Genomic DNA, 27765 nt, shown 5'->3' on the forward strand with positions numbered 1-27765 from the left:
AACAACGGGTGAAGGGAGCATCAAGCTCGGCCGAGGAGATTGCACCGTAATGGCGGCAAGGCTGTCTAGCAACACCTGAGTCTCTGGCGAGCTGGGGTTGTCCGTGACGTGCTAAAGTTTCCCAGGTGTTGCGGATGGTTTCTCTTGTCCTGGGCACGGCGCCTGATTATATCAATGGAAGCCATCAACTTTAAGAAGTTAGGCGCTGTGCATACAGTAACAATGTTCAGATACCAAACAAAGCCGAAGAATGGACAGAACCAGAGCTCAGAGGCCCTGGGCTCCCGTGACAAAGAATCTGGTCCATTTCAATGTCTTGGTTAGTTCTGTTGGCTAGCCCATTTCCCTGGGTGGGATCGGGAATCGGGGATCCAGGACCATTGTCTGGGTGCGTGTTGTTAGATTGCCGACCCATGTTTTTATGTTGACCAGGGGGAGCGTGCCTGGCGTGGCGAGATGCCATGTCAAAAGCGTCAATGAGTCTCCGTAATCTACTCTGTGAAGTGCAGAATAACAAGTATCCGAGTCCCGAGGCCGCTAGGCTCCATGCCGTCTCCAGCTTAGCGGCGGTTCTGCCCTTTTATTAGTGACCTGGGAGGGGAGGACATCAACGTTTTAGCATTCTTCGGGCCGTTGATCTGTTGACGCACTCGTCAACCTGTGAGCCCCTCAGCCTCTCAGCATCTCACTCAGCCTCTCAGCCTCCCTTCAAATTGACCCGTCGACCGTTTTAGCAACACCATACCACATATCAGAGGTCAGCGATTGGCGGTTGGCGGGTTTGGGGCACAGACCCCTGGTGCCTGACACCCCCAACGCATGTTTTTGGCTCATTGTTTGTTGCAAGCAAACTCCGCATCTCCTGTTGCTGGCGGAGAGCCCCTATTCGTGGTATCTATTGACATGAAACGTTCCCGTCTGTTTGCCCACTAGCACTCTGTATTTTTATCTGCTCCGTACACGTATAGGCAGTAGTCCAAGGTGTCGAGTCTCGCGAGTGTCCGGCGACAGGGTCGACGACGCCGGAGTCGGCAAAAAGGCACGCCTATGTGGGAAATGCAAAATGAAGAGATGAAGAGAAGAATAAGAGGGTATACAAGGAGAAGTCCATGGAAAAACGGAGAACAGGAACAAAGACCAAAGGCGTGATGCGATCAGGCAGGCCATCGGAGCTCCCCCTGCTGACAACAATCCTCTATCATTGTCAGGTGCTGGGTATTAGTACAAGTTACTCCATGTCCGTGCCAGTTGCCAGGTGCCAGGTGCCAGGTGCCAGGCTGCCCCTTTAGTCTTGCAAGCTCCCAAGCTCCCCTTGCCCTCTGAACATCAAGTGGGTACCTTTTTTTTTGGGTCCAAGTTCAGCTCTTTAATAAACGTGGCTTATCGCCTGCTTGAGTGTGTCGTAATATTAGTGCTTCGACTCTTACTCTCACTCCATACGCCTTGATAAAATTAATTAATCTGTCTTGTTCCCCGTTGATATTTTGTCCCGCCCTCCATATCCTTTATCTTCAGGCCGATGGCGCTGCGCGAATAGCCCTTCAGCTTCAGCTTCGGGTTACCTGATTTGTATTATCATCTACTCTGTAATCTCTTTTAACCACGACTTACTTCGTCCTGCCTGACACACCTTCGTCGCGCCCACGTCGTCGATTTGCTTTTATACGCGCTGCCGCTCTGAAAGCGTCCACACGTCGACTCGCCATCCTTCTCATCTCCCATGTCTTTGCCTGCTTTTCGCTACATCTGCGACCTCATGCCTGCCGTGTCATCGACTACCTCGAGGCACCGTTGCTGAACTATGTGGCGGCGCACTTACCTGCTTCTCGTTCTGATACGGCTGTGGTTCGCCCTGTCCCCCAGCTACCTACACCCGGACGAGAACTTCCAGGGCCCCGAGGTTATAGCCGGTACGTTATATTTGTTCCGTCCTGATGCCGCGCGTTTGAGTCTTTTCTTTCTCAGGCTCATGCTCATGCTCATGCGCCCGTCTTGTTTGTGTTATTCCTACACCAGGTACAAGGTGGAGCTGTGGCTGTTGCGCTGGTGTATCGACAGACTCGTCCGGCCAAGTCACGCGCTCGCCATGCTCTTGTGCTGTGGTCCTGTGAGAGTGGCTTTGCTGACCAAAACATGTTGTCAAATGTACAGGTCAGATCTTCAGTTATCCTGTCCGAAGAACCTGGGAGTTCACAAGCGAGCACCCGATACGGAGCGTCTTCCCACTATGGCCCGTCTATGGGCTGCCGATGCTACTCCTTCGATGGTTGTGGATTGGCAACGGACATGATGGCGAAATTCCGCCCATCGCTGTGTTTTGGACCTTGCGAGTTCTCATGTTCCTGATTAGCTTTGTCTTGGAGGACTGGGCCCTTCACGAACTGATACCCTCACCGCGACATCGACGTGTTGCTGTGCTCTTGGTGGCATCGTCGTATGTCACCTGGACATATCAAACACACACTTTTTCGAATTCTGTGGAAACTCTGGTTGTAGCTTGGAGTTTGGTTTTGATTCAGCGCATTGTGGATACTCGGGTATGACGATTCTCTTCTGGGCAATTTTGCCTCTACCAACATTTCATTTCGCGACATCTCACTGACCCTTTGTTTCAGCAACAATCGTCGCTTTTATCTTCAACAGTGCTCGGGATTGTCGCCGTCTTCGGAGTGTTTAACCGAATCACCTTGCCAGCGTTCTTGTTAATTCCTGGCCTTCGTTTGATACCCCATTTTTTCAATAAGTCAGTGGTCTCTTCCTCGACTCATGAGGCTTACTCGTGTAGTATTGTGCTGACTATCAAAACAGACCTTTTTCTTTTGTGGCCCTGGCTTCGGCTGCTTTAATAACCACTATAATAGCTATCGCGCTGGATACCGCTTTCTACTCATCTGAGCCCGTTACTTGGGCCGACTTAATCTCCAGACCTACCATCACTCCGCTCAACTTCTTCCTCTATAACTCGGACACGGCAAATCTTGCCCAGCATGGTATACATCCGTGGTATCAACATGTAGCGGCAAACCTTCCGCAGCTCCTTGGACCTGCAGCTGTTTTGGTCTTTGCTAAGCCTCATTTGTCGCTGAGACTTTACTCCGCCATTTCTGGGCTTTTTGTCTTATCCATATTTCCGCATCAAGAAGCTCGTTTTCTGTTGCCAACCGTGCCCCTGATTCTATCATCAGTCGAGCTGCCCAAGAACAAGACCATGCTGCGGACTTGGGCAGGAGCATGGATCATCTTCAACCTATTTTTGGGGGTGCTGAATGGGCATCTACCACCAAGGCGGTGTCGTTCCCGGCCAGGTCTTTATGAGCAAGCAACCAGACGCGACCCAGGCCATTTGGTGGAAGACATACACCCCCCCGATATGGCTCCTCAACGGCAAGAACGAGGTTCTGCAAACAAGGGATGTCATGGGTCTAAAGGGCGATGCATTGCTCACACAACTGACGGAGCTCGCCACTTGTGACACACCCGCTGATCGACGTAATCAAGAGTACCTGAAGGAGAAGAATGGGACATACCTTATTGCGCCAGCTTCAGCAACATGGCTGGACCCGTATCTGTCAAACAAGGGATTGCACGGGTTGCGATTCCGAGAAGTCTGGCGTTACAGAAAGCATTTGAACCTGGATGACCTCGATTTTGGGGATGATGGTATTTGGAATACGCTGTCGCGGGTGATTGGTCGACGGGGCTTGATTGCGTGGAGGGTAACCAAAAGCTGTCCAAAAACTAAGTAATTCAAGCTAGAATATCGAACAAAATCGTAACAATATGTACCCATGCACGTCATGTGTTCCAAGCGCGCCGTACTGTGACGTAGCATCGGTTTCAAAGCCCGTTGTATCTCAGCACCACTGGAAATCCAGTCCCTGGCTTGTACCTACGACTATAACTTCACAAATATCACAGCTAAAGGAAGGAACCTATAATGCAGCAACTTGAATCTTGTATTGAGATTCTAGTCTAAGCAACTCCCGGCCAGTTCACTCAGATCAAAGACCTCCCCCAAAACAAGGATCTGAACCATTCATTTTTGAAGCGACTTAGTACAGGCGCTTGGGGGGCGACATGGAGGCCTTGATGGTCAAGCTGCCAACGTTCTGCCAGCCCTTCTTCAGAAGAGAGACAAGGTAGTTGATGGCGAGCATGATGTTGCTAATGAGCTGCTCCTGCTCCATGGCGACGTTTCCGACGGCGACACCCATGCAGAGAACCTTCTTGAGCTGGAACTTGATGGTGGACTTGACCTCGGTGATCTTGCCGCTGAGGTCATCGGCGTGGGAGACGGGGGTAGGGAACTTGCCGGCTGTTGCATTAAGTGTTAGCACCGAGGAGTGAGATAAAACTCCGCTGAGGTAGGAAGAAGCGGTGAGCATCTTTGGTGGCGGAGAGGGAGTTGTTGCTTACCCTTGGACAGGCCGGGACCCAAGAGACGAGGGATCTGCTTGATAAGAGCATCGGAAGCGAGGAAGGCATCGTACTTGCGGGCGAGCTTCTTGATCAGCTTCTTGTTCTTGTTCAGCTTCTTCAAGTCGTCGGCGGACATGGCGTCGACACCACCGTGCTTGGCACGGTCGATATCGTGCTGGTCACCCAAGATGCAGATGGCCATGTTGGGGCGAGGAACGCTGGGCAGCTTGATGGTGCCAGAGAAACGCTTGTCACGCTGCGGGTCATAGTTCTTCAGGCCGATCTGGAGCTCGACGGTCTCCAAGAAATTGCGCTTCTTGGTCTCGTTGGAGTACTCCAAGAGCTCGGCGACTTGCGTCCGGACATTGGCTGTAGTGCGTGGTCAGCGGCGACTGTTGCGATTGCGCATCGAGAGTCGAATGTGTTCCGCAACGTACCGACTGTGATCTTGGACATTTTGGCAGTCTCCCAATAGATTGAATATTATCTAATGGTAAATCAGGACAGGTCTTGTTGTTGAAGGGTTTTCGAAGACCGCAAGTGGGTTTAGGGATTTTGGTGATTTTGAGGTGTGGGGACCCTGCCCACTTCACAGCAATTGGTGGTGGGATGTGTGCGGCAGGGCAAATTTTTCTCACGTGGAGGTACGCGTGACCACTTCCGAGCCGCATGCCTTGAAGTATGACCTTTTTCATGGAATTGTAGACGGTGGCTACGGTTATATATTTTGTAGACGACATTTCTTATGGCCTTGTGCTTGTGATGACATACTGGTCTCAGACTTGGTTATGTATGTAATTGCGGTCGCAATTTAACGGGCGCAATCTGAAATGGTGAAGCCTGAGCTTCCTGCAGAGGTTACTGATTTATTGGCCAGCCCGGTTGAGTTGGTGAAGTGGCTAGAACAAGAGGATGAGGAACTGGGAGGAAGGTAAGTACTCTGTAATTTTTCAAAATGAAAAGAACCTTGACTAATTATACACCGTAGCCATGCAAATCTCCTCTTTGAGAAACTGCTCAAGGATGCGGCTCAGCCCAAATCAATGTCTGGACAGGCTTGTCTGAGACTTTGCGGACTTGTCGAGCAGTCTTCTGTGTCCAAATCTGATGTCTTACGCCTATGGGCCTTCTCACAAGAGGTGATGTTGAAATTGTTCAACTTTTACATCGAGTGGAATGAGTCGGACACCCATAGGTCCATGAAACTGGTGCTCGACCTCGTTGCTCAGTGCATTCTCAAAAACCCAGATCGAGATGCCACATTGCAGGCCAAGAAATTTGTTTTGGATAGTCTCATTTCAATTGTTATTGGACGTTCTACCAAACCTGTTGCCAAATCTGCGATTAAGACGCTAGATCACTTTCTATCGAAAGGAGTAGTCAACCTGTGCGACATTCGTCTGACGTATGTGTCCTTTCGAACAGATATACGAACACAGGATGAAGTTGAAATATGGCGAAACTTTATTGTGGAATTGTTTCACTGGATGCATCTGCAATTTGTACGTCCCACGGCGGGCAAGTTGATTGTGTCAATTTATCGTCTCTGGAGACAGGGGCAGAATGTAGGGGCAGTTCCTAGCATCGAGATATGGCACCAATGGCTGCTTCAATCTTTAGCTGAGGAACCCACACTTCTGGAGCCCATCAAGAATTACATCTTTTTGCCGTTATTCAAAGCTGACAGATCAGAAGCTTTGGCGTTTTTGGGACGTATGAATGAGGACCAGGCAGTTTCTGGAGCAAGCGGGACGAACTTGGATGTTCCTGCGCTTCTTCAATTGGCGGCACTGGAGACTGGAAAGAAAGTTGGTCTTGTTGAGGAGCCTGGTAAGTCGTTCGATAGGGTCAATCACTTGGTACTGACAGCAGAGTGTTAATAACTTCTTGATTAGCCCTCGGCAGCGCCAACGACCAGGTAGAGCACAAATCATCTATAACGCTACACGAAAAGGTTCTAGAGAGTGTGTTGGCCCATCCTTCTCATGAAGTTCGATCTCTAGCACTGTCTTTACTTGTTACATCACCCTCCACCACACGACCTTACTCCCCGGTCGCATTTGATCTCCTGAGAAAGTACATGGGCACATTCTTTGCCGATCCAGATGCCAAGTTCAGAGTGGATGTTGCGTCCAAGGCTCGCGACATGTTCAGGAGAGTTCGCGGTGCTATTCACTTGCTGAAGCGTAGCATTCCACGAGCTCGAGCCAAGGCGCAGAAAGCGAACGCTCCTCATTCGTCTGACAAGGATGCCGTTTTGCAGCCTATTCTCTACCAATCGAACCTGATCTCCTTGCCCGAAGCTCAATTGGCCAATTGTTTGGACTATCATGTCGAGTTTCTCTCTTGGTATCTTGGCTTCTTGTGTGAGGAGCTAGGTCCAACTGCGTCGTACCAGAGGCATATTGCTGCGCTAAAGGCATTAATGTACATAATACGCTTGGAAGGAGATCCGAATAAAAACTGGGGGACATCTGACGACCAGGGACTCTTCTTCAATTGTTTGGATGCCAAGTGGGCACGAGCGTTGTTTGATTTGGTCATGAATCCCTTTGAGGACGTCAGAGATTTGTCGGCAACGGCTCTAGCAAAATGCTACGCCGACGGTCGATATCGCCGGCTTACACTCACAGGATTGGAAACCACGAAAGTGCCCGTCCATGAAATCGCTGAATTGTCCCAACGGGCTAATGAGCTTGCTCGTCGAACAGCCAGAGCTGATCACTCTGATGGCGCCTCGAAATCGTCCCAATTGCTTTACAGATTTCTCGAATCAGGCGACGAAAGAATCAAATTGCTGGCAGCTATGGCCAATGAGTTGGACCGCAAGGTGTCCATGGCAGAGAAGGATCTTGGTCAAGCCGTCGTCAACGCACCTCTTCATGGAGATTTTGCTTCACTATGCCATACCTGGCAGGTTGTTTCTGAGATCATACTCCCTGAAGTCGAATCGAATGAGGCGAATAAACTTCAGCTGGACATTGTATCATGCTGTGAGCGAGCATGGAAAGCCGTCCGAGATGTTCTGTGCGATGATTCCCCTGAAGGACACTTGCCTCAGGAACTCGAGGAAGTAGATGGACTTGATACCAAGGATCTATTAAGTTATAGTTTCCGTGCTGTTCACGAGTCAAGGTATGCTATACACTGCTGCTACGTCATAGCTTTTCTGGGAAACTGCTGTTAATCTTTTTTGTAGCAATCTGATGCGCACGATTATCCTCACAATTCGAAATAGGTCCCGAAATGGCCTGATCATTCCTTCAAAGGAGGTATTCGAGAGAATTGGAAACCTGGCTTTTACGCAACTAGCAACCCTGCGTCACAGAGGCGCGTTCACCACAGTTTCGGCTACTTTTGCGACTTGCTGCCAGCAGACGAAATATCTGCAATTGGAAGAAGACGAGAGAAGTCTGTTGGACATTTGGTACGAGGTAAGCAAAGGCAACTCGAAACCATTACACATGACATGCATGGGGTGGTATTTTCGCTGATCGACTCAGGGTACACTGAATGCCATCGACTCCCAAGCATCAACGACGCGCCGGTCCGCGGGAATTCCGTCGATGATCACTGGAATCCTCGCAGCAAACGCCTCCCACCCCAACTTTGCGCAAGTCATGGACACCCTCATGGCCATAGCAGCCAGAGAAGCCAAGACCTCGGAAACCGATGGATCCAAGCTCCCTCAAGTCCACGCATACAACTGCCTCAAAGACATCTTCAAAAACTCTCTCCTCACAGCGCTGGGGAACAAGTCGGAATCCTACTTGCCCCAGTGCCTGGAACTTGCGGCCAGCGGCCTACGATCCGAGGTATGGGCCATCCGGAACTGTGGCCTCATTTTTCTGCGAAGCCTCATTGACAGCTTGTTTGGGACTCATGAAAGCAAGGCCGTGATTGAAGCCGGGTGGGATGGCAAGGCAAACCGCATTCACTACCACAGATACCCCAATTTGCCTGGTGTGCTCAAGAACCTCCTTCAGTCTGGGCACAGGATCCTTTCCGAATCGTCTGCTTCAGGCACAGCTGCTGCAGAGTCTGTGTTTCCTGCTCTGGACATCATCCGTCGAGCAGGGCCTCCAGATTTGCTCCGGGACGAAATTCAAGTCGATGTGGCGGCATATCTGTCCAGTCCTGTGTGGCATGTCCGCGACATGGCGGCGCGTACGCTTTGCTCCTGTCTCCTGCATGAAAAGTGGTTGGCGGTTATCAGAGGTATTTTCGATGCTGCAATGACTAGCGAATCGAGGAATAAGCCGAACCACGTCCATGGAATACTCTTGACTCTGAAGTTTGTCATTGAGAGACTAAACGAAGTTGCTTGTGAACGACTGCTCGGTATGTATCCCCATGTAGTCCATTTGGAATAACAATAAGCTGACTCCGTTATCCAGCTGACCTCCCGGAACTTCACTCCTTCCTTATCCAAACCAAGGTAGACGCTCGCTTTCCTGACTGTCCCGACATCATCGCTACATATCTTGAAGTCGTAAACATGATCTGGTTCTTCGAAACCACAAACAACCACCCACTATCTCCATTCAGTATCACCTTGCCCAGAAATAGAGGTTCTGCTCTTCTGAAAATCCAACGGGCCGTTCACAATGTGTACGTCTTGTCCACACTCGACGGACCCGTGTCACAGCTTCAGTCTCTTCTTCAAAGCCAAGAAGTCGGCCTCGACGGGCTGGTAGCTGCTCTCGAGACCATCCCCAGGGTATGGGACCCGTCGTTGTGCTCACAGGATACTCTGGCTTCGTTATCCAACCTATACGTCAACGTCTGTCTGCAGACCAACTACTCAGAAGCCCAGGTCCTGGCCGTGGAAAATTTAGCCGACATCACAGACAAGCTCCTCCAGCAAAAGGCCTTTGATAAGATCCCTAAAGATGCATTGGTTGCGCTATGGCTGGGCCTACCAGCTCGTCCCATGAACCCAGCTCTCTCTAACGCAGTCATCAGAGCAAGCGGCTCTGTTATGGCAGCCCTAATCCGTCCCGAGAAATCTACACCCGTCAACATCCATTCATGGGGCAAAATCATGGCCGAAGCCGCTCTGGACAACAAGGTAAGGCAAAGCACATGCCTGGTAATGACGAGGTGCTGACCACCACAGACATTCGACACGCGCTTCGCAGCCGCCCTATCCCTCGCTTCCTTCTTCGCCACCTCACCCCCAACCTACCCGGAATTGCTTCCCGCTCTTCTTCTCCCTCTATGACCTCCTGAACGACGACGACGACGAAGTCCGTGACGTAGCCGCCTTGGCCGCGAATTCCGTCATCGGCGCCGCCCTGGTCCCCATCGAGGCAGCAAACCGCCTTCTCCAATTCCTCGCCACACAATTCGGCGCTGCACCAGAATTCAAGGAAATTGTAGCAGACCGTTTAGTCGGGTACTTTGGCGTACAGGCTACGAAGCTGGAGAGCTGGGAACCAGCAGAGGTTGAGCTTGCGCGGGCACTTGAATTTGACGACTCGCTTTTTGTGGTCGAGGAGCATAATCTGTTTATTGATGAGGTGCGTGAGACAAAGCGGTGGGTAGAGGTTTTCGACACCCTTGCATGGGATGAAAAGGATGAGCATTTGGGCAAGTTGGTAAGTTGGGTTCAGCGGGGGGTTGCGCAAGTTCCCAGACTTGCTGAATTGGAAGACGGGCCCTTGGGGTGGGCTTCGAATCCGACAGTGTTTGCTATTTGCACCCGGTTAATCCGCTGCTCTGTGGCATTGAGTAGGAAGTTCAAATACTTGGAGCTGGAACAAGGTGTTGCTTTGGCAAAAGAGGCGCTACGACCCAAGAGCACGAGGGTATCGAAGCTGCTTACAGAAGCATGGATAGATTTTTAGACAGGTCTGCATACGATTGGATATATAACAAAAAAATAAGCCTATTTGCTACAAATTGATTACCCTCAGATCCATTACGCCATGCTGTGAATATTGTCATAAAAGCATGCCTCATTTCCAAACGCCCCCTTCTGGAACATCAACAAAAGCTCCGGAAATCAACACGCCTCGCATCTAAAATGCTCCAGTTTGTACGTCAAGATTTCAAGGACTTGATAGAATTCGTCTTTGAAGATGACGAGTCCTCCCTATTTAATGCCCCCATACGCCCTAGTTTCGCCACAAGCATAGTGTTCTGCGCCTGGAGCTCCCTGACTTGACCACGCAGCAACTCGATCTGCTTCATTGCAACATCATTGTCCGCCCTGGCTTTCTCCAACGCCAGCGTCAGGCTAGATTTTTCCTGCCTGTCAGCGGCCTTTTTCCTCCGCGCTTCTGCCTTCCGTTCCTCCTGCTCACGCTTCTCCTCGAGCTTTCGCATGTCGCGTTTATGCTTAGCTTCTCGCTTGGCCATTTCCTTGTCGATTTTCTCGCGGTGTTTAGCTTGCGATGCGGCGTCTTTTTCTTTTTCGCCAAGACGCTTTGTTTTCATCCGCTCCAGGAACTGGGTATAATTTCTCTCTAGCTTTTGGCGCCGGTCCAAGAGCCTCTGGAGATCTTTCTCTGCTGGCTGAAGGCGTTGCGACTTTGACTCGTCAGAGACGCTGCCAGTTGTGCTATCAGGTGCATTTTCACGGGTCAAAGCTTTCTCAAGTGCGGATGTGAAGCTGCGAGTAGAAGATGTGTCGCTTTGCGATGCGTTGTCGTCTTCGTCTTCATCTTCTTCGGGTATAGGTTGGCTACCCGCTAAGCTGTCCTGACTGCTGCTGAAACTTAGTGGGTTGCTGAACTGTGATCGTAGACCAGAAGCAATAGAGCCTGCAACACCAAATGCACCACTAATTATTCCATACAGACCAGTGCTGCTCGGTATCCATTCGCCATATCCTTGTTCATGCTCTCTGCTATCTTGATCGCCATTGAAAGACATCTCTTGTGAGGTTCGGGCATTATCATTGATTGTCACGGCCGGAACGTTTCCATTGGCACTGCCATTGCCAGGCTTCTCGTTGTTCTCATTGCGCTGATTGGTCTCCTGTGCAGAACGAGGGGTCCCATCCCTAAGGGTTGTCGATGAGACCCAGTCCAGGAACTTGGCTGCGTCACCAATAATACCCGGGGGGGTTCCTCTCTCGATTAGGAACCGTGGCACGCTACCACCAGGATCGCTCCTCGTCACCATGAGCCACTCAATAGCTCGAGGGGTCTGGAGGGCATCGCTAGATCGACTAGGGGACATTGATTTGCGACTGCCGTCAGCCAGCAAATCAGCCGAAGAGAATGATCTCTTGTTTGCGGCGGCATCACCATTAACGGGGATTTCTCGTATGATTTCCACTGACTCGTATTGTCCTCGAATTATGCCCTGGCGAGGAGGACAATCAGGGTGAACACATGGCTTCGACACCACCATGTATTGCCGCAAAGGTGGTTGTTGTTGCTGTTGATCAGACTTTATATGTGAAAAGTCGGATGTGAGGAGTAGTGTGATGAAGTCCCGCGGGGCCGTTGGTCCTGGGAACTGAGCAGACAGTTGAAACACTGCGTAACGAACAGTCGTCAGCAAAGTCGGGTGTTATATACGGGGGGAGTAGACTACCATCAACACAACCCGCATCCACGACGACGTGATGCTCAACATTTCTATCGGCGCCAATTCCGCGAATATTGCCGCTTCCCGGTGATCCCTGCACCTTCATAGTCTCAGCAAACTCTCTCTCGAGTCCCGATTTCCACTGCTCAAAGGACAAGCCCTCATGGACGCTGCGCCTAGCAAACCATGCACCCTTACCATCTTTCGCAGCTAGCCTGTACACGGTAATGCCCAGGGGGTTATCTTTGGGATTTGTCTTGATCTCCTTCCACTCCTTTCGCAGTTGTGCAGATAAAGCAGCAGCAGCGGGCGATTGGTGCAACGACAGTGATCGTTGGATGTCTGTATATACTACAGCGGAATCGGTCTTTGCTCGAGCTCGCCCTGTGGAAGGTGGTTTTGCAGCGGGTGTCCCGGGGGAGGGGACAGAGTCGATGACGACGTGGGCGTCTTCAAAGGTGCTGTCTAAAAATGACTGAAAGTCTTGACGTGGTACGTCGTTCCAATTGATGGGCGCTAGGGCCTTGAACGGTTGATGATGGCTCGCCATGGCACCACGAATTTTGTTCACGACGACGACGACGACGACATGCCTTTTCGCGGCTCGGAGGCTACTTCGTGGGTCAGCCGTGTCCAGAGGGAGTAGAGACGAAGATGAAAGGCATAGAACAGGCAAAAATATGCAAAGATGTGAAGAGCAAGGAGGAGAGGAGTCCAGTTGCCAGCTTACGTAGCTTAGTGAGTGGTCTGCGGAGAACTCGGGGGGAAGGGTTGGATTGGAAAGTGGAGAATGGAGAATGGAGAATGGAAGATTCCAGGGAATCAATCAATGAGGACCCTCAGGATGGTCAGTTCAGGCTTCGCGTGGTGTCTTGGTTGATCGAGTTCTGGTTCTGAGCTTGCTCAAGGACGGGGTGCGGAAGAGAAGTGGTTCAACTGGCCTCTCTGACGTCAACATGCAGTGCTTCGAAGTCCGGACGTCTCGGAGCCACCACTTCTTCCACCCGACCAGATAGCTTCGGCACATCCGGCCCCCATCATCAACCTTTGCGCCTGCAAAAAGAGCCATGTGCCGCCACATGTGAGCTAAGGCTACGCTCGCCGTCTTGGGCTCAAAATGTACTGGAGAAGGGAAATCAACATCAAACTAGACTTCGTTGGGGGCCAATACATGGCATAGCACTGGTATGGTGTATGGTAACACCTTATTATGATGATATGCTACAATCATTGCTACCTCCTGTCCAGCGGGTTGTGGGGGGGGAGCAAAAAGGAATACTAAATAAAGACGAGCCAATCCACAGTTACACCCCTGAAACTATTCTCTCCTTGATGACAGATTCGAAATCCCGTCGACAGCTGCCACAATAATCATCTCTCCATTCCTGCAATGCCTTCTTCCGACTTCCCGTCAATAGCCCCATAATCTTTTGATTCGGTGAGCTGCCCTTGGCTGATTCGTCCTTGCCGTCTTCCACCAGCACCAGGTCGAGGTCATCGCATAGCGATTTCTCATTGATTAACCAATTCTCCCATTCAGACTGCAACATCTCCCTCTCTATGCTGTTGACTACGCGCATCGCCACCATCAAGTCGTGTCGGTATGATCCTAAGCGCTGTCTCGTTCGTCGCAGCCTACGTGCAGTGGCTCGACTCGACGGCGATGAGAGCGTGGCGCCGGCTTCATCCCACGGAATGTCAATCTCCGTTGTGTCCAAGATGCTCTTGTACGTGCTGAAACATGTACTGTTCTTGGGAAATTTCAATGCCTGCCCGTGAGCACCCGTGGCTTCGTCCAGATCCGCAAAGTAAATTGCTTTGCTCATCATTGGGTTGGGTGCTACACCGATTCGTCGCATAAATCTTGCCGCGCTGCGCTCTTTCCACCAGGTTGAAGACTCTGCCGAAGTCAACAATAGGTTCATCAGGGCACTCAAGCCCAAAAGGATAACAATGACCCGTTGCGCCGTAATGATGCCAAAGAGTGTCTTCAATCCGGCAAACGCCCACATGATGAGTGAGGAGACTGCACTCTCTCCGAACGACCTGACGGTCTCGAATAGCATAGCCGTTAGTGTACGCGGCTTGATCGCTTGCTTCTTGCTCGACTCCGCAGCCGCTGGCGAAAACACAACAACCTGCGTCTGCTGGCCAACATGGCCGTATACCTGGATGGCTCTATTCGTTCGGCTTCGAGGTCCCAGCTTACGAACTTGATCTGTCGCCAACTCTGCCATCTCTTCCGCATCATTGACAGCGTCACGCAGAGCCTGCCGCTCAACCAAATTCTTCGAGAGTGCTGGCGTTTTGGACCAGTCAATCTTGACGTACGCGGCGAGCTTGCATTTAGATTTTGCCACATGTGTAATGACAATTTTCGTCACCAGCTTGAAGCTACCCGAATGAGGCAAATGCCATGCTGTTTTGACATGGGTCACACCGTACGTGACATGGTCACTGTATACGTCAATACTCTGGTAGTCGATAACATTCTCCGATTTCTTCCGACCAAGCATATCAACACAGTCCACCTTGAAGCGAAATTCTCGCCGCATTTGTCCCTGGTCAACAAGCGCCCAAGGTCCCTGCGCAATCTGCTGGGCTCGGTGTTCGAAGTAGAGCTTGGGGAAGACGAAACTCTTATCGCCAAAAAGCACATGGAAGCATGCTTTGGCACTAATTTCGAAGTGCCGTTCGGCAGCCATTTGTGTCATGCTCTCGGGCTCATAGACGACGGGTCGTGACGGGAGATGTAGCTTTCCTGGGAGTCGCAGCGGCGACCTGGACGGGTGAAGATGGGACCCGTATTCACGCTGGCTTCTTGCTAATGGCAAGCCTGAAGATGTACCATCATCAATGGGTGAGATCGGCGACGCGCCTTCCCAGCTTTCAGCGCCAGGGCTAGGCCGCTCAAATTCTTCCTTCTCAACGTTGATTAACGCTGAAATAATGTCTTGTGTATCCATGGGCTCCTCGGCTTGCAAGTTATCCACCAGGAGGTTCAGACGAGTATGAAGCAGGTGGAGGTCGTCCAAGAACACCTTGACAGTAATGCAGCTATAGCCCGTGTCGTTTGTGTCTTGGCCAAGATGTATGAAGATAAAGTCACAGTCCCTCCCAGCAGCACTTGTCACCTCCGTAATTATGTCAAGGCTAATGCTGTACGCTGTGACTAGGCCCATCTGTTGGCTGTAAAAGTACATGTTATCAGGTGTGACATAAATTCTACCGTCTCCAGCAAGAGTGTCACTTGGGGAGTCTCGTTCTTTGGAACTCGACCACGCCGCACGAAAGACCAAGACAGGATTCTCTCCTAGCGGCGCATTCGGGAAGAGCAGGCGAAACTGGGCATTTTGAGCCCTCAGCTCCGTCGGGTAATTGCGTGGAAGTGGACGGCTAGTATGGCCTTGGCTACCAGCGCCAGGGAGACTGGTCTGTGAGTTTTGCGCCAAAACCACACCAATTGGATCATCATCGTCGCGTCTTGGCAAAACTGGCTGCTCCGGCGTATTAATCGTGGCCCAGACATTGCTGCCCCAGTAATTTGCAACGACTGACGTTGGCAACTTCCTGCTGTTGGACACAGAACGTTTCTCGGCCGTCAAGAGCACAGCCGCACGACTAAGGCTTGTTGTAGCCGGTGGTTTGGCCAAAGTCAAGGGAGCAAGAGATCCCGGGGGGGTATCCAGCGATGGCAGAAATCCCGAAGGCTGCTTAGGGGTACTCGCAGATGCCTGCGTCCCCGAATGAGCGGGCAGCAGGTTATGGCTGGCAGATATGAGACTCGCAACACCGTTGTTTGGCATACCTGGGCTCAGTGGCACGGGCTCTACCCCAGCTCCGAATGTCGATTTTCTATGAAGGTCCAGTTTCTGAATGATTCTTGCAGCATGGTCTCGCCTGCTTTCGTCATCTTCTCGGGCCAAATCTCTTCCTAGTGCACTAAAGGAGCGCCGACCCAAGCTTGCATTGTTAACGTCAACACTGTGACGAGCTCCAACATGTGCGTCCTGCCCGGGTATGTAAAGAGTTGCGCTTCGATCAAATCCGGGACCAGCGTCATCAACGGCGCCGGTCGGGTTATCAAAGGCCTTGGCTGAAAACTCCGGAGCGCTGGGTGGGTGTATCGAGAAGGCCGGGTCAGTGCCACCAGCAACAGAGTTATCATTATTGCCCATAGTTGTTTCGAACGCCTTCTTCTTGGTGGCCTCAAAAACTTCAAGCCATTCCATAAGTTCCCTTTGGTTCTCAGCTTGTACCATCATGGTCTGGTTCTTTGTTTTGACTTCAAAACAGAAGCGACGCTCTTCGCCGACTGCAGGCTTGGCATTGCAAAGCAAAACGCCAATTTCGTCACCTTGGAGTACTCCTTGGGGCCCAGGCACTAACCATCCAAAGACGCCATCACGGCAGTAGTACCACCTCCGAGTCCAGTTGTACCGAACCGGTTTGCCTGACATTGTCCTCAAAAACAACCAGCCCTGTTTCTCTGATATGACCGCAGTGCCATCCTTAGGTCGTAAATTGAGCGGCCCTCGGGAGCCCAAAAACGGCACCGTGGATGCGCTGTAATCTTCGAGCTCTCTAGAAGGTTTGAAGCCCTCAAGAGTCGTCTCTCCTAACTCCCTTCTCACAGCTTGTAGCTCCGTTCGAAAGACGCCCTCTGAAGCCTCCATCTCCTTGGCCCATCCACATACACGATCCATTTCCCGGGTCCATCTGGTAGCATTCACTACGGCGTCTCTCGATCGCGTCAGGTCTTTCCATATCTCATTGCACACCTTTACCAAAAGTTTATCCGTAGCCAGTCGGAGCTGAGGAGCAAGCTGGCAATAGTCTAGCGATGCCTGGATATACGCTTTTCGATTCTCGTATACGGAAAAGGCATCTTCGCGAAGAGCCGATGGTTCCTTTGTCTTTGACTGCCCTACATATCTCGCGAGAGTTGAATCGTAAGCCCTTTGCGATTGCTCTAATATCCTCCGTATCTCCTTGAAATTTCGCATGTCGCCACTGAGAAAGTTCCGAATGGGATCTATAACGGCAGTGTCCATTCTCTTAACGCTGCTTAATAGCTGCTGCCAACACTCTCTTTGGCCATCGGCAACGCGTTTCAAGGCCAGAAAAGCGTAATCATTTTCAATGATTCCGTCGGCGGCCGACGGCATCGTCTTGGTCAAATACGTGTTGATGGTATCTTCGAGCCCCTGGATCTCGTGGGCGAACTTGGATGTTGAGTTCACGTAGCCGTTGAGCCATTTCTCAACAGCCTCGATTTGCTCGGTAAAGTGACTGGCGGTTGCGCGGAACGTCGGTGAGTCGAGAGCAGCTTCATTAAGTCCAACTGGCACACCACGATCAGTCGGCCGGGGCGGGCCAGTCGTCACGACCGGTGCAGCTAGAGGCATGATGAAAAGGTGAATGCGGCGTGAGCTTCTCCAGTAGCACTGCTACCTGTGCTCCGGAGCACCGTCGCACCCGTAGAATATAACTATGCAGGATCGTTGTTGAGAAGAAAGAATGACGAGAGACAAAGGAGATGCAGCTTGATAGGTACCCATAGTACGGAGTAGTTGCAACCACTAACTGCTAGTTACTAGGTTGGTAATTAGTGTCTGGTAGGACGAGCTGTGGCGACGCCGACCCACTGAACTCAAGGGGACGTGCACCTAAAAGCCGCGCCCCACGCGGCGCAGATAGCCTTACGTGCGTACACCAATCAACAACCAGCTGCAAATGGCAACGGACCGAACTACGATTGATTTCGTACAAGGAAAAAAAAAAAAAAAGAGCGACTGTGATCATGAAGGCTATCTAATCTATCGGCAGCTATTCGCCAGGTTGCTGAATGCAATTTCGAGACAAGTAATAAAGCTAGGCACATGCATAGTCCAAAAGGTAAAAGATCCGCCAGCCGTTTCTGACATATTAGGAGAAGCAGTTCACGAGTTCAACAATTTCGAACTTTTCATTGCAGGCTCTCTCCTCTTCGACGCGCCACCCAATCAACCTTGCCTCGGATATTCCAGATAGCACCTGCAATATTTCGTGTGAGACTGGAGTGACCAAGAAAGCAAAACCCTAGGGACAGCAGTATCTTACCTCGATTTCTGCCGAATCAATCAGCTCAAGTAGCCGTCATCATTGAACGAAGTGGACTTGGTCGCGACGCCTTGTGGCCTTGCATTGAAGTGCCAGTTTCGGCATTTTGCATCAAGCGCTTCTGAGCAAATGACAGCGGCGCGGCATTGGTCGGTTTCGGCGCGGCGTCGTCGTTGTCGTGGCGTACATCATCCTCGTTTTGTGCAGACGGTTCAACTTGAGCAGGTCCCTCGCTCGCCACGAGGGGATCCGCAGGTCAGTCGTCGTAATATTCGTCATCGTCGCTGAGATCAGCCAACTGTTCAAAGTTGACCTTGTAGCGGAGAATGCCGCCAATGCCGCCAAAGCCCTTGACGAATTGGTTACCCTCAGTTGAACGGTCCGACACAAATTCCAGGTTAGCACCAAATTCTTTGTAGTGTTCAGCAATCCACTCAAGGAAGGACTCCTGGGCGATAATTTCCTTTTCCTGACCAGTAGCGGAATCCAGAAACTTGTCGCGATTGGCCTGTTCCTGCTGTTTTGACAGGTGCAGGATCACCTCTTCGCCATTGCTGTCTTTCAGAACCCAGCGAGTAATCTCAAGGTTCTCGAAAATGATGAGAGTCTCGACGGCACCAAGCTCCAAAGCCTTCAGGGTATCGTCGATGCCGTAGCACACCTTGCCAGTATCCTGGCTGATTTCCTCAAAGTACTTGCCAATGAGCCTCTTCTCCTGGATAAACTTGACATTTCCAAGAGTCTCGGAAGAAAGTTCAATGGCCTGGTTGAATCCGTTTTCACCACCGTATGACACATCAACGACCTTGATGACCTTGGTCTGAAGACGGTTGTCGAACATATCGGAGGCATTCAGGTCATTCTTGAAGTCGGCAGAACCAGCAAGAACAATACCAGCGACATTGACCTTGTCGTTGGTGATGAAGTTTTGCACGGCGAGTTCAGCGACTTTGCGGACGTAATTGTGACGCTTTTCTTCACGAAGACGGGCAAAACGCAGGGCAGACTGACCACCACGTCCGTGCTTCTTGGGCAAATCGACGGAGAACTTGTGAACGATGTCGCGGGTATTTCCACTAAGAGTACCAAAAAGAGCACCATTACCATCCATGATGATGAAACCAAACTTCTGGTCAGACTCGAGCAGCTCAGCCAGGGCTTCGGTGTGGAATTTGTTATCGCAAAGATACAGCGAGGTGTTGATGGGCTTGAAGGGCTCGAAGTCAATGTTGACCTTTCGCTCCTTTCCTTCCTGGGTCAAGATTTCGCCACAGTAGATGACCAGACCATTGGGGGGAACTTTGTTGTACAGCTTCAGACGGTTTTGGGTCGAGGTAATAGCGGACAAGACGGACTGTCGGTTAACGCGCGACTTGATGTTGGATGCAGTACCCTAGAGCGATGTCCAAGTTAACACAGGGCTATAATATGAGGGCCATTCTTTACAGCGGGTGTTTCGACTTACGTATTCTTCAGCCAACATCTTGGCTGCACGCGAGACCTGATCCTTTGGAGCTGAAGTTTCAAGCTACATCAGTATGGGAATGTGGTGGGGCGGCTGTTGACACTGTAGAGGGGGACATACGAATGATGAGGGAGATCATGGAGGTTCCATTTCCTCTGGCAGCCTCAAGACTCTTGATGAGCTTCTTGATCTTCCAGATCTCAATCTATCGGCAGCGATTGTCAGCTTCGATACTCTGCACCAAGTTTTGTTATTTCTTTGGCTTCAGGTGGCCCTTGGTCACGTTTGGTGCTCTGCCATCGCGGGGCAGCACCGACTGGGCATATAGGCAGACAGAAGAGAGGGGCAGAGCGGCAGAGCCAACGGGAGCCAAAAAGAGGAGGGGCTGGCCGTCGCTGACACCGGCCACAGAGCGTAGAGCACAATTTTTTTACTCCCTCTGGGTGACGAGACTCACGTTCCTCTCGGCCTCGCTCGCTTGCGCGTCGGACATTGTAATAGCGGTTGTTCAAGACGTTGCGGACAAAATATTTGGATTGGTCCCGCGGGACAGGAAAACACTTTCCCTTGGACGATGAACAGGAAACAGCAGGGAATTCGGAGGGAGATGGGCGCTGTGCTGCACGCGATGAAACTGGAGAAGAGGGATGCTGGAGCCAGGTTTCGAGTTTTAAAAGGCTAAGAGATTTTTACCAAGTGCGGTTGAGTTGACCAGACTGTACTGGTATAGGTACGGAGTGAGTAACCCAACTAACGTTGACGCTTGGGTGGACGCCTGGTGGGCTCACAGCGTCCGCGTCGGGCCAGCAACTACCTACCTAGGTACTTTAGGTAGTTACAAACAGGGCTGGGAGTACCTAAAACCCCGGACCTGGACCACACAACTTGACCAGTGACGTTTCAATGTTCGAGTGCTTTGTGGACCACTGGACAAGGAGTACCCAGTACGAATCGCAAAGTGTCTGGTATGGTCAATTCAATCCTGGTGTCCAGCGCCCGGTTCGCAGGCCAAGTCCGCTTATCGCCCTGGACCTCAAGTCTTGTGTGCATAATTCATTACTCTATGACCTGCTAGCTCCCAAGTAGCTACCTACCACCTACATACAACTCCTTGGGGATGCTCCCAGATTGCCCCAGCCGGCTTATACTACGGTGTATACAATGAAGATTCAAGTCGTGTGCAGAGCCAATGGTTTCGCATACCGAGAGCAGCTCCTTCATCTCCATTAGAGATTATTCTCGCTTCGGGATAGAGATGACTCGGATTTTCATTGAGAGTCAAACACAGGCCCCGTGCATTCTTTAACATGCCTCGAGTTCGTAGGTCGTAGTGATTGACCAACTACCGTACGGAGTACTCCGTACTCCGTACCTACTCTAGATATCACTTGGATTTCCCGCGCCTCGGCCCTCAGACCCACATAACGATCCTCCTCCACTGAACCCAGACACACCGCCCGGCATTACCGACGCGCAACGCCGCATTGGACCTCCCCAGTGCCGTAACTGTTCCTAGTACGCTGCACGTCCAACTTGACCTTTGGCACATGCTGCTCCGTCACTGACTCACCAATAGAGTCCATCTCATCCAGCGGGCCGTTCTTCTACGAGAGGCCATCTGTAGTGCTGTTCAGTCCAGACAGCAACTCCCGTCCGCTCTCGACATGGACTCCCTCCCAGCAGAGGTCGCCGAGACCATTCAAGCTGGCCATATCAGATTCCATCCCGACATCAACTTCGACATCGCACCCTCTACAGCTGCAGATCAACGAGAACCAGTCACCCTCCACAGCCCCCGTCTCAGCGATGACGATCTTCTGAACGATATCGAAGACGACGAGGAAGACATACCCTACAGTGTTCTGCACCCAACCCGCAAGTCACATAGTCTCCCTCCATTACCGGACTTGCGATTCGAGCAGAGTTACTTAAGGAGCATCGCCAATGCCGATACCTGGTGGAAGGTCTTGCTTATCACGGCAAGAGATCAGGTAAGTTGGCACTTCAGGAATTGTTGTTTCTTAGGCGACGTGGTTTCTTGCAGGGAGTGAGTTGACAATGTAATGCGCTGTGTAGGTTATGATGCCCTTGGCCCAAGGTCTTATTTATAACCTGCTGCTGTGTGGCTGGCAACATTGGAATAGGACTGCCAAATCACATGGCAACACAGCTGGCTCAAGGGTGCGGAGATGGTGGTATGACGTTAACAACTGGACGATACCAAAGCGAAAGTTATAGCCTTGACGCAATTAATTCAAATGAATTATGTTGACTGACGAAAGTTCTTTTATGTATCCTCGTATCATTAGCCCTGGAAGGTTAGGCAACCTCTGCTACAGGCAAGCCTCGCGTCATTATGTTGGACGCATGGGAAAAAAATATAAAGCCCAGAACTATCTCCTGGTCGTGTATTGTCCTCAGCTCGTCATGACGGTTAACGCCCACGGCTCATGCGCATACTGAGACCATTCAACTGGCCGCACATATGGCCAGATCCTCTCTCCGTCCCACTCATCTCTCCAATGGAAAGCACGTACTCATCAAATAGTACATGTATGCTCTAATCACAGACATAGCTTCCTGACCCCTCAAACTCCTGAAAACAGTTATCCCAACGCCATCAAACTCCCCTTAAGTAGTATCGTTGAAATCGCCAGACGGTGATGCCAGTTGAGCATGTGGCTTCTCAGGGCTCCCTCGAAAAGCTAAGGACGTGGAAGGAATGCCAGATAGGGTCGGAGCTCGAATGGCATCTATCTTTTCCGTCACATCGCCTGAACTTGTTTGAGTCGGCTCTTTCCTGACCCGCTCGGATGGGATAGTATGTGCCTCTGGTGCCGGCACATCCTGCATCTCAACGGTTCTGGTCTCCGGGACAGTGGTATCGACCTTCCAATCCTGTGTGTCTGGGGTGGGAAGCATGTTGGGACCTTCATCAATTGGAGATAGAACTGTTCTCAGCTTAGGTGTAGTGACGGAGAGTTTCACAACCAAAGTTTGGCGCTGATCATCAAGATCATCCTCGACCATGGCTTCTGCTTCATCAAAGTCATCCTCATCCTCAGACTCTTCGGGCACGTGGGCGTCCTCTTCATCATCTCCGAATTCAGCCTCGCTCTCCTCGTCGGTACCATCGCCCTGAGAGTTACGCTCAGACCAGTTATTTGTGTCCTGATTTGCTGCAGGGCGTCTGGTTCGTCCAGACGTACCAATTGAATGGTCATGTTCCAGTTCGGAATTTTCGCCTTGGATACTTCCAGGAGCACTATCGCCCGCCACCATGTTGAGCCGTGGTGGTGCCCGAATTTGTCTGCCACTTGACGTCGTTACTGGCCCGGTCTCCGCAGGGGTATTGGCCCCAGTATTGCGAGCTGATCGCCTGGCGCCGGTAGAGTCGGAAAAGAAACCATCTTCGTCATCCGAGTATGTGTACTTGATTCGCTTGCCTCGTGTACGGCCTTCGTACATAGAGAACCCTGGTTCTGGCCGTTTGAACTGCTCCTTTCGCATTTGGCGATATTCACGGCGCTTTCGTTTCTATGACGACCGTTAGCCTAGACTATTCCAAACTTTTCCATAGCTACAACTCAACGTGTGTGGTAGTAATGACGGTAGTCGGGGTGTTGTTTTGGTATAGCTCTTACCTCCTCACCAGCCTCAAACCGAGGAATGACTTGCAGCATCTTTTGGCTCAACCTTTTCGCCTTTGGACCACCATCTTTCGTTTCAAGTTTTTCGGCGAGAGCCTTCAGTTCTTCAATGGAGCCAGCAACACTGAACCAAGACCTGTTTGTGCCTGCCGGATTGCTCTCGCGATATATCCGAAAATTCGTGTCGTCCTGTCCTTCGACCAAGAAGTACCGTCGCTTGTCTCCATCAGATCCCCAAGGTTGTACTGATCTCGGCTGATTCATATCGTCTTCTTGACGATTTTGTTTGTATGCTGAATTAATCAGACCTTTAACAGTGTCGGAGGAAGCCATTGCCCATAGGATGAGGGTGCGCAACAGCGTTAGCTGTGCCAGGTTAGCAACTTAAACCGCCATGGACACTATACACACATACTCGTTCAGTGGGTGTCATAGAGTTAAATGTCGCACCGCCTGACAACGGGTTCTTGTCTTCCCAGGAAGCAGGCCACTGGTTCTTGTGCGACGTGATCGCATCTTCCAGTGCTCTGCCATAATGCCCCAGTCTATAGCGGACAAATTGCACTTCAATCAGTAACTTTCCAACATGAAATTATCAATTGCTTGGCTTACTTTACGTCTTGCTTTCGGTTCAAGAGCAAGCCCAGGATTGCGCATAAAAGGTGTTCTACTCGGTCGCCGGGAATGGGCTCGACGACATCGCGTTCTAGCTCCTGCGGCCCGAAATGAGCTAGGGACTTAGGAAATGCGTCGCTAAATCGGCTTCTGAACATGACGATGAACTACTAGTGAGTTAGCCGGTTGATCACATTCAGAACATTTGAACACGCGAGGATTCGCGTCATGGGTAGCCATCTACGCGACTTTCGCGTCCCCGACTGACAACGACCAGATACGGCTTCAACGTGGTAGAGGAGATATTTTTTTCCTCCTTCTTCTCTACTTACCGCAATATCAGGATTATCGGCAAGAACATATTCATGTGGCGGTGACGGTGACCGTTTACGTGGTGGAGGCGATGGCTCCTTGGGCGGCTGCTCTGATAGCTTCGGGAAGAACTTCAGGATGCCCGACTTGGATTTGGTCGTCGCGTCATCGCTATTGTCGTCCAGCTCAACATCCGACGGCACTGGCGATAGCGATGGCAAAGATGAAAGGTCAGAGGAGTCGTCATCGGCAGTCATGTTGAGTTTGTCCGCGGTACAAGAAGTGAGTCGCGGTGTGTGGAGAAGTGAAGAAAGCCAGGAAGTCTGGGTTGCTCGTTGTTGAGCGTGCACTAGCAAAACCCACGGCCGCAAGCCGCAATCAGAGTTAACCCAATTGGATAAGCAAAAGAGTCTATCAAACGTCTTGTTCTATGCATGCCTTACGAACGAATCTAACTCCTTCTAAAATCCCCAGACTTGGGACAATGAGACAACTGGTATTACCGCTCCCTTACCTGCCTTGCCTCGCCTCGCCTCGCCTTAGCATAATGAGCCAACTGGTGTGGTCCCTTGGATCCTTCGTACAAACCATTCGGTGTAATGTTCCAGCATGATGCCATGGTAAGCATCTGCACAACAACAGGTGCAATCTTTAGGCTGTGATCAACCGTGCACCACCAAGCAATTCCTCATAGGATCCCTACCGACTTTTATATGACATATAAATGATGGGGGAGGTCCTCTGTCCATTTGTTCTCGGGTGTAGCAGTGAATTCGAACACCAACCGAGAAATGCCCAGAGATATGGCGCAAAAGGCCCAGATTCAACATCGAAGCTACATGCAATTTCCGAAAATGACTTCGTCGTTGCACAAGAAATGGGCTTTCCCAGTGCCGCCAAAGAATGATGGACTAACGACACCATCGCGACGTAACGGAGGCCCAGACGCAGTGAATCCCGTAAAACTAAGCACTGGCTCACAGCTCCCAGGAAAGAGACTCTCATCTTTCGGGTGCGACTAATAAACCAATTGCTTGGTTACCGTCAACTGCTCAAACAGGGATCGACTGTTCACGCTGTCCAACCTATACAGACAGTGGTCATTCGAACCAAGCGGCATCCTCACCCACACTGATTTCCATGGCAATGTCTTTCGAACTCATGGGGATCATGCTTCGCATGTCTCCCAAGCATCGGGTCCCTTTCCAGTCCCCTCACCCCTGTACTTAGGGTCTTGACAATGCCACAACGGCGGGTCAGCGATATGAATCGTTATCCGCCCGCCGAGTACTTCAAGGCTCGATAGAGTGTGAGGTTGGTGCTTGATCTCATTTTTGAGGCACGTTTCCGGCGATAACCCATCTTGATCGCTACTTGACAAGCTCAAGCTGACCTGGCCAACCCGTGAGCCTTTGTCCACAGTATCGTCACATACGGGAGCCCCAATTCTTCGGCCGGTACCACAGCCTCGGCAAATTGCCAGCCCACCTTGTGAACGTGAGTTCTTGCCATCTCAGTACCGAAACGTGACAACGATTCGAGACAGTATAATGAACTGAGTTTTAGTTAGCAGCAACGAAATATAGCACACAAACGTGTAAAAAGAAGAAGCAAATGTGTCACATGCATCACATAGACCATCTTGAGAGACTTGCGCGTCTTTACAAACGAGAACCGATGTTCCTCTGCAACTGCGATGAGCAAGGCTTGAGATTCAGATGAGACGACGTAGGGGCGCGGGGGCGATTTCGCGTCAAGTGCCGCACGGCAGAATTTGGCTCCTCGATGCACAGTATATCTCACAGTGTGTCTTTAGAACACTGTGCTATGACACGAAATATGCTAAGGAGTACTGTACTCCGTACTTCGCAACAGACATATGCTTGAGCAATTAGGGTAGTATAAAGTAGCCCATTATGTGCAAATATCAGAAAATCACGACAGAGGCCTTTACTTCCAGTACTAGTAGTTTGTTAATAGGGTATGCTTGGCAATGGCCATTTTAGCTGACCTCGATAACTAACAACTCACACCGGAACGAAACCCTGGGGCCAAGCTTCACCATGAAGTTGGAAATTCACCGGAGATACTCCGTGTGATTGGACCGACAACTCGCTTGCGCGGTCCACTTGGAGGTCACGTGGTCAGGGCTCCTCCATCGCTCGAAATGGTCCCGCACACAAAAAATTGTCGCCGAGTGTTGCATGTAACGCCTCTTTGCTAAAACACCAAGCGGCGGGAGCCAGGTAAATTCAACCCAACACCACGCCCCCGGCTCGACAATTTACTGACAGCATCTGCTCAAGCAGTTTACTCGAACGATTGCATCGAGTCCACACGAGCCGCCATGGGTAGAGTTATTCGCAACCAGCGCAAGGGTCGTGGATCCATTTTCAGTCAGTGCCGTCCGCGAAATTTCTCGAGCTCGATTTTCGACAACGCCTGGAGACAAAAAATACTAACGTTTGGAAATAGCGGCCAACACGCGCTTGAACAAGGCCCCGGCCAAGTTCCGTACCCTCGATTACGCCGAGCGTCATGGCTACGTCCGTGGCGTAGTCAAGGACATCATTCACGACCCTGGTTAGTTTTCCTTCTATGGCAAAACATTTATTTGGATATTGGTTTGGGATATGGGGATTGAAGGCTGATAATGGAGTTGTTATTTTCTTCTTTCAGGTCGTGGTGCTCCGCTTGCCAAGGTGACTTTCCGCCACCCTTACAAGTACAAGCAGGTTTCCGAGACTTTCATTGCCAACGAAGGCATGTACACCGGCCAATTCATCTACGCAGGAAAGAAGGCTGCTTTGACCGTCGGCAACGTCCTCCCCCTCGGTGAGATGCCTGAGGGTACCGTCGTGTCGAACGTCGAAGAGAAGATTGGAGACCGTGGCTCTCTGGGGCGCACATCTGGTGCCTATGTCACCATCATTGGCCACAACCCTGACGAGGGCAAGACCCGTATCAAGCTGCCCTCTGGTGCTAAGAAGGTCGTTCACTCTAGCACTCGTGGTATGATTGGCATTGTTGCCGGCGGTGGCCGTACCGACAAGCCTCTCCTCAAGGCTTCTCGCGCTAAGCACAAGTTCGCCGTCAAGCGCAACAGCTGGCCCAAGACTCGTGGTGTTGCCATGAACCCTGTGGACCATCCTCACGGTGGTGTACGTGTTCCCGACAAGTGGGATGTGCAGCCTGAGATTGATGCTGACGACTTTTATAGGGTAACCACCAGCACATTGGTAAGGCGTCTACCATTTCCCGATACGCCGCTCAGGGTCAGAAGGCCGGTCTTATCGCTGCCAGAAGGACGGGTCTGTTGCGTGGTACTCAGAAGACGAAGGAGTAAGGGGCTGGATTTCTTGGTCTCATTGGGATGGTGTTACAGTGGCTTGCTTGCATCTTTCGATGGTACTGCTGCGAGCAGGAGTCTGGTAGCTCAGAAAGCAAGTACTATGGCATTTGGCGTACACAAAATATTGGTTCCCTCTGCTACACCAGTGACGAAAATGGACGATGTGAATATCCGGGTTGGGCGTGATGTATTTGGAACAAAAAAGAACATTTCCTCATTCATCCATCTGCAAACTGTGAATAGTGCAAACGAGAGATGCAGCTCGACTATCGACTACACACCTTCTACCGGTTATGCTACATCGGTCT

General features: G+C 51.0%; 9 protein-coding genes across 10 annotated transcripts; 4 read left to right on the plus strand and 5 right to left on the minus strand.

Annotated features, from left to right (window-relative positions):
* Positions 1–3266: 3266 nt before the first annotated feature.
* Positions 3267–3746, plus strand: SMP3 (alpha 1,2 mannosyltransferase; the record flags this gene model as incomplete). The annotated part of the gene is made up of 1 exon (XM_007811269.2): positions 3267–3746. One exon carries the CDS (start codon positions 3267–3269, stop codon positions 3744–3746), a length of 480 nt encoding a protein of 159 aa, XP_007809460.2.
* Positions 3747–4052: 306 nt separating this feature from the next.
* Positions 4053–4950, minus strand: RPL10A (60S ribosomal protein uL1; the record flags this gene model as incomplete). The annotated part of the gene is made up of 3 exons (XM_007811270.2): positions 4857–4950; positions 4417–4788; positions 4053–4315 (listed from the first exon to the last, which is right to left on the minus strand). The coding sequence occupies exons 1-3, from the start codon at positions 4873–4875 to the stop codon at positions 4053–4055; spliced, it is 654 nt and encodes a 217-aa protein (XP_007809461.1). The 5' UTR covers positions 4876–4950.
* Positions 4951–9643, plus strand: J3458_004772 (uncharacterized protein; the record flags this gene model as incomplete). Its single annotated transcript, XM_007811271.2, has 7 exons — positions 4951–5350; positions 5408–6249; positions 6315–7554; positions 7619–7853; positions 7923–8760; positions 8817–9490; positions 9539–9643. Exons 1-7 carry the CDS (start codon positions 5250–5252, stop codon positions 9641–9643), a joined length of 4035 nt encoding a protein of 1344 aa, XP_007809462.2. The 5' UTR covers positions 4951–5249.
* A 662-nt stretch (positions 9644–10305) lies between these two features.
* On the minus strand, positions 10306–12945 carry J3458_004773 (uncharacterized protein). Of its 2 annotated transcripts, XM_066118408.1 has the most exons (3): positions 12160–12863; positions 11968–12061; positions 10306–11909 (listed from the first exon to the last, which is right to left on the minus strand). In XM_066118408.1, exons 1-3 carry the CDS (start codon positions 12160–12162, stop codon positions 10465–10467), a joined length of 1542 nt encoding a protein of 513 aa, XP_065977012.1. In that variant the 5' UTR covers positions 12163–12863; the 3' UTR covers positions 10306–10464. The 2 variants fall into 2 exon arrangements, with proteins under 2 accessions (XP_065977012.1, XP_065977011.1); XM_066118407.1 differs by having other exon boundaries at positions 10306–12572; positions 12692–12945.
* A 55-nt stretch (positions 12946–13000) lies between these two features.
* SIP3 (SNF1-interacting protein) lies at positions 13001–17518 on the minus strand. The gene has a single exon (XM_007811273.2). The coding sequence runs from the start codon at positions 17367–17369 to the stop codon at positions 13266–13268; it is 4104 nt and encodes a 1367-aa protein (XP_007809464.2). The 5' UTR covers positions 17370–17518; the 3' UTR covers positions 13001–13265.
* Positions 17514–20218, minus strand: ERF1 (translation termination factor eRF1). The gene is made up of 5 exons (XM_007811274.2): positions 19986–20218; positions 19649–19733; positions 19529–19578; positions 18064–19456; positions 17514–17997 (listed from the first exon to the last, which is right to left on the minus strand). Exons 1-4 carry the CDS (start codon positions 20019–20021, stop codon positions 18320–18322), a joined length of 1308 nt encoding a protein of 435 aa, XP_007809465.1. The 5' UTR covers positions 20022–20218; the 3' UTR covers positions 17514–17997; positions 18064–18319.
* Positions 20219–21060: 842 nt separating this feature from the next.
* On the plus strand, positions 21061–21795 carry J3458_004776 (uncharacterized protein). Its single transcript, XM_007811275.2, has 2 exons — positions 21061–21519; positions 21605–21795. The coding sequence occupies exons 1-2, from the start codon at positions 21193–21195 to the stop codon at positions 21764–21766; spliced, it is 489 nt and encodes a 162-aa protein (XP_007809466.2). The 5' UTR covers positions 21061–21192; the 3' UTR covers positions 21767–21795.
* J3458_004777 (uncharacterized protein) lies at positions 21061–24414 on the minus strand. Its single transcript, XM_066118409.1, has 5 exons — positions 24126–24414; positions 23791–23960; positions 23594–23723; positions 23173–23544; positions 21061–23065 (listed from the first exon to the last, which is right to left on the minus strand). The coding sequence occupies exons 1-5, from the start codon at positions 24360–24362 to the stop codon at positions 22160–22162; spliced, it is 1815 nt and encodes a 604-aa protein (XP_065977013.1). The 5' UTR covers positions 24363–24414; the 3' UTR covers positions 21061–22159.
* A 1894-nt stretch (positions 24415–26308) lies between these two features.
* Positions 26309–27666, plus strand: RPL2 (60S ribosomal protein uL2). The gene is made up of 5 exons (XM_007811277.2): positions 26309–26351; positions 26412–26501; positions 26581–26688; positions 26785–27266; positions 27326–27666. Exons 2-5 carry the CDS (start codon positions 26453–26455, stop codon positions 27449–27451), a joined length of 765 nt encoding a protein of 254 aa, XP_007809468.1. The 5' UTR covers positions 26309–26351; positions 26412–26452; the 3' UTR covers positions 27452–27666.
* Positions 27667–27765: the final 99 nt, after the last annotated feature.

Source organism: Metarhizium acridum, assembly GCF_019434415.1.
Source record: "Metarhizium acridum strain ARSEF 324 chromosome Unknown scaffold_29, whole genome shotgun sequence".
Classification (NCBI taxonomy): domain Eukaryota; kingdom Fungi; phylum Ascomycota; class Sordariomycetes; order Hypocreales; family Clavicipitaceae; genus Metarhizium; species Metarhizium acridum.

Bases quoted from the DNA above. Each gene is read 5' to 3' on its own strand.
- J3458_004773 (XM_066118408.1), bottom strand. The intron at 11,910-11,967 runs GTAGTCTACTCC...TTCGTTACGCAG, and splicing joins GGATGCGGGTTGTGTTGATG to TGTTTCAACTGTCTGCTCAG.
- SIP3 (XM_007811273.2), bottom strand. From the start codon at position 17,369: ATGCCTCTAGCTGCACCGGTCGTGACGACTGGCCCGCCCCGGCCGACT.
- ERF1 (XM_007811274.2), bottom strand. From the start codon at position 20,021: ATGTCCGACGCGCAAGCGAGCGAGGCCGAGAGGAAC. The intron at 19,579-19,648 runs GTATGTCCCCCT...TTGAAACTTCAG, and splicing joins CATGATCTCCCTCATCATTC to CTCCAAAGGATCAGGTCTCG. The intron at 19,457-19,528 runs GTAAGTCGAAAC...ACATCGCTCTAG, and splicing joins AGATGTTGGCTGAAGAATAC to GGTACTGCATCCAACATCAA.
- J3458_004776 (XM_007811275.2), top strand. From the start codon at position 21,193: ATGGACTCCCTCCCAGCAGAGGTCGCCGAGACCATTCAAGCTGGCCAT. The intron at 21,520-21,604 runs GTAAGTTGGCAC...TGCGCTGTGTAG, and splicing joins TTATCACGGCAAGAGATCAG to GTTATGATGCCCTTGGCCCA.
- J3458_004777 (XM_066118409.1), bottom strand. From the start codon at position 24,362: ATGACTGCCGATGACGACTCCTCTGACCTTTCATCTTTGCCATCGCTA. The intron at 23,961-24,125 runs GTAAGTAGAGAA...ACTCACTAGTAG, and splicing joins CCGATAATCCTGATATTGCG to TTCATCGTCATGTTCAGAAG. The intron at 23,545-23,593 runs GTATGTGTGTAT...AACCTGGCACAG, and splicing joins CTATGACACCCACTGAACGA to CTAACGCTGTTGCGCACCCT.
- RPL2 (XM_007811277.2), top strand. From the start codon at position 26,453: ATGGGTAGAGTTATTCGCAACCAGCGCAAGGGTCGTGGATCCATTTTC. The intron at 26,502-26,580 runs GTCAGTGCCGTC...GTTTGGAAATAG, and splicing joins GGGTCGTGGATCCATTTTCA to CGGCCAACACGCGCTTGAAC. The intron at 27,267-27,325 runs GTACGTGTTCCC...CGACTTTTATAG, and splicing joins TGGACCATCCTCACGGTGGT to GGTAACCACCAGCACATTGG.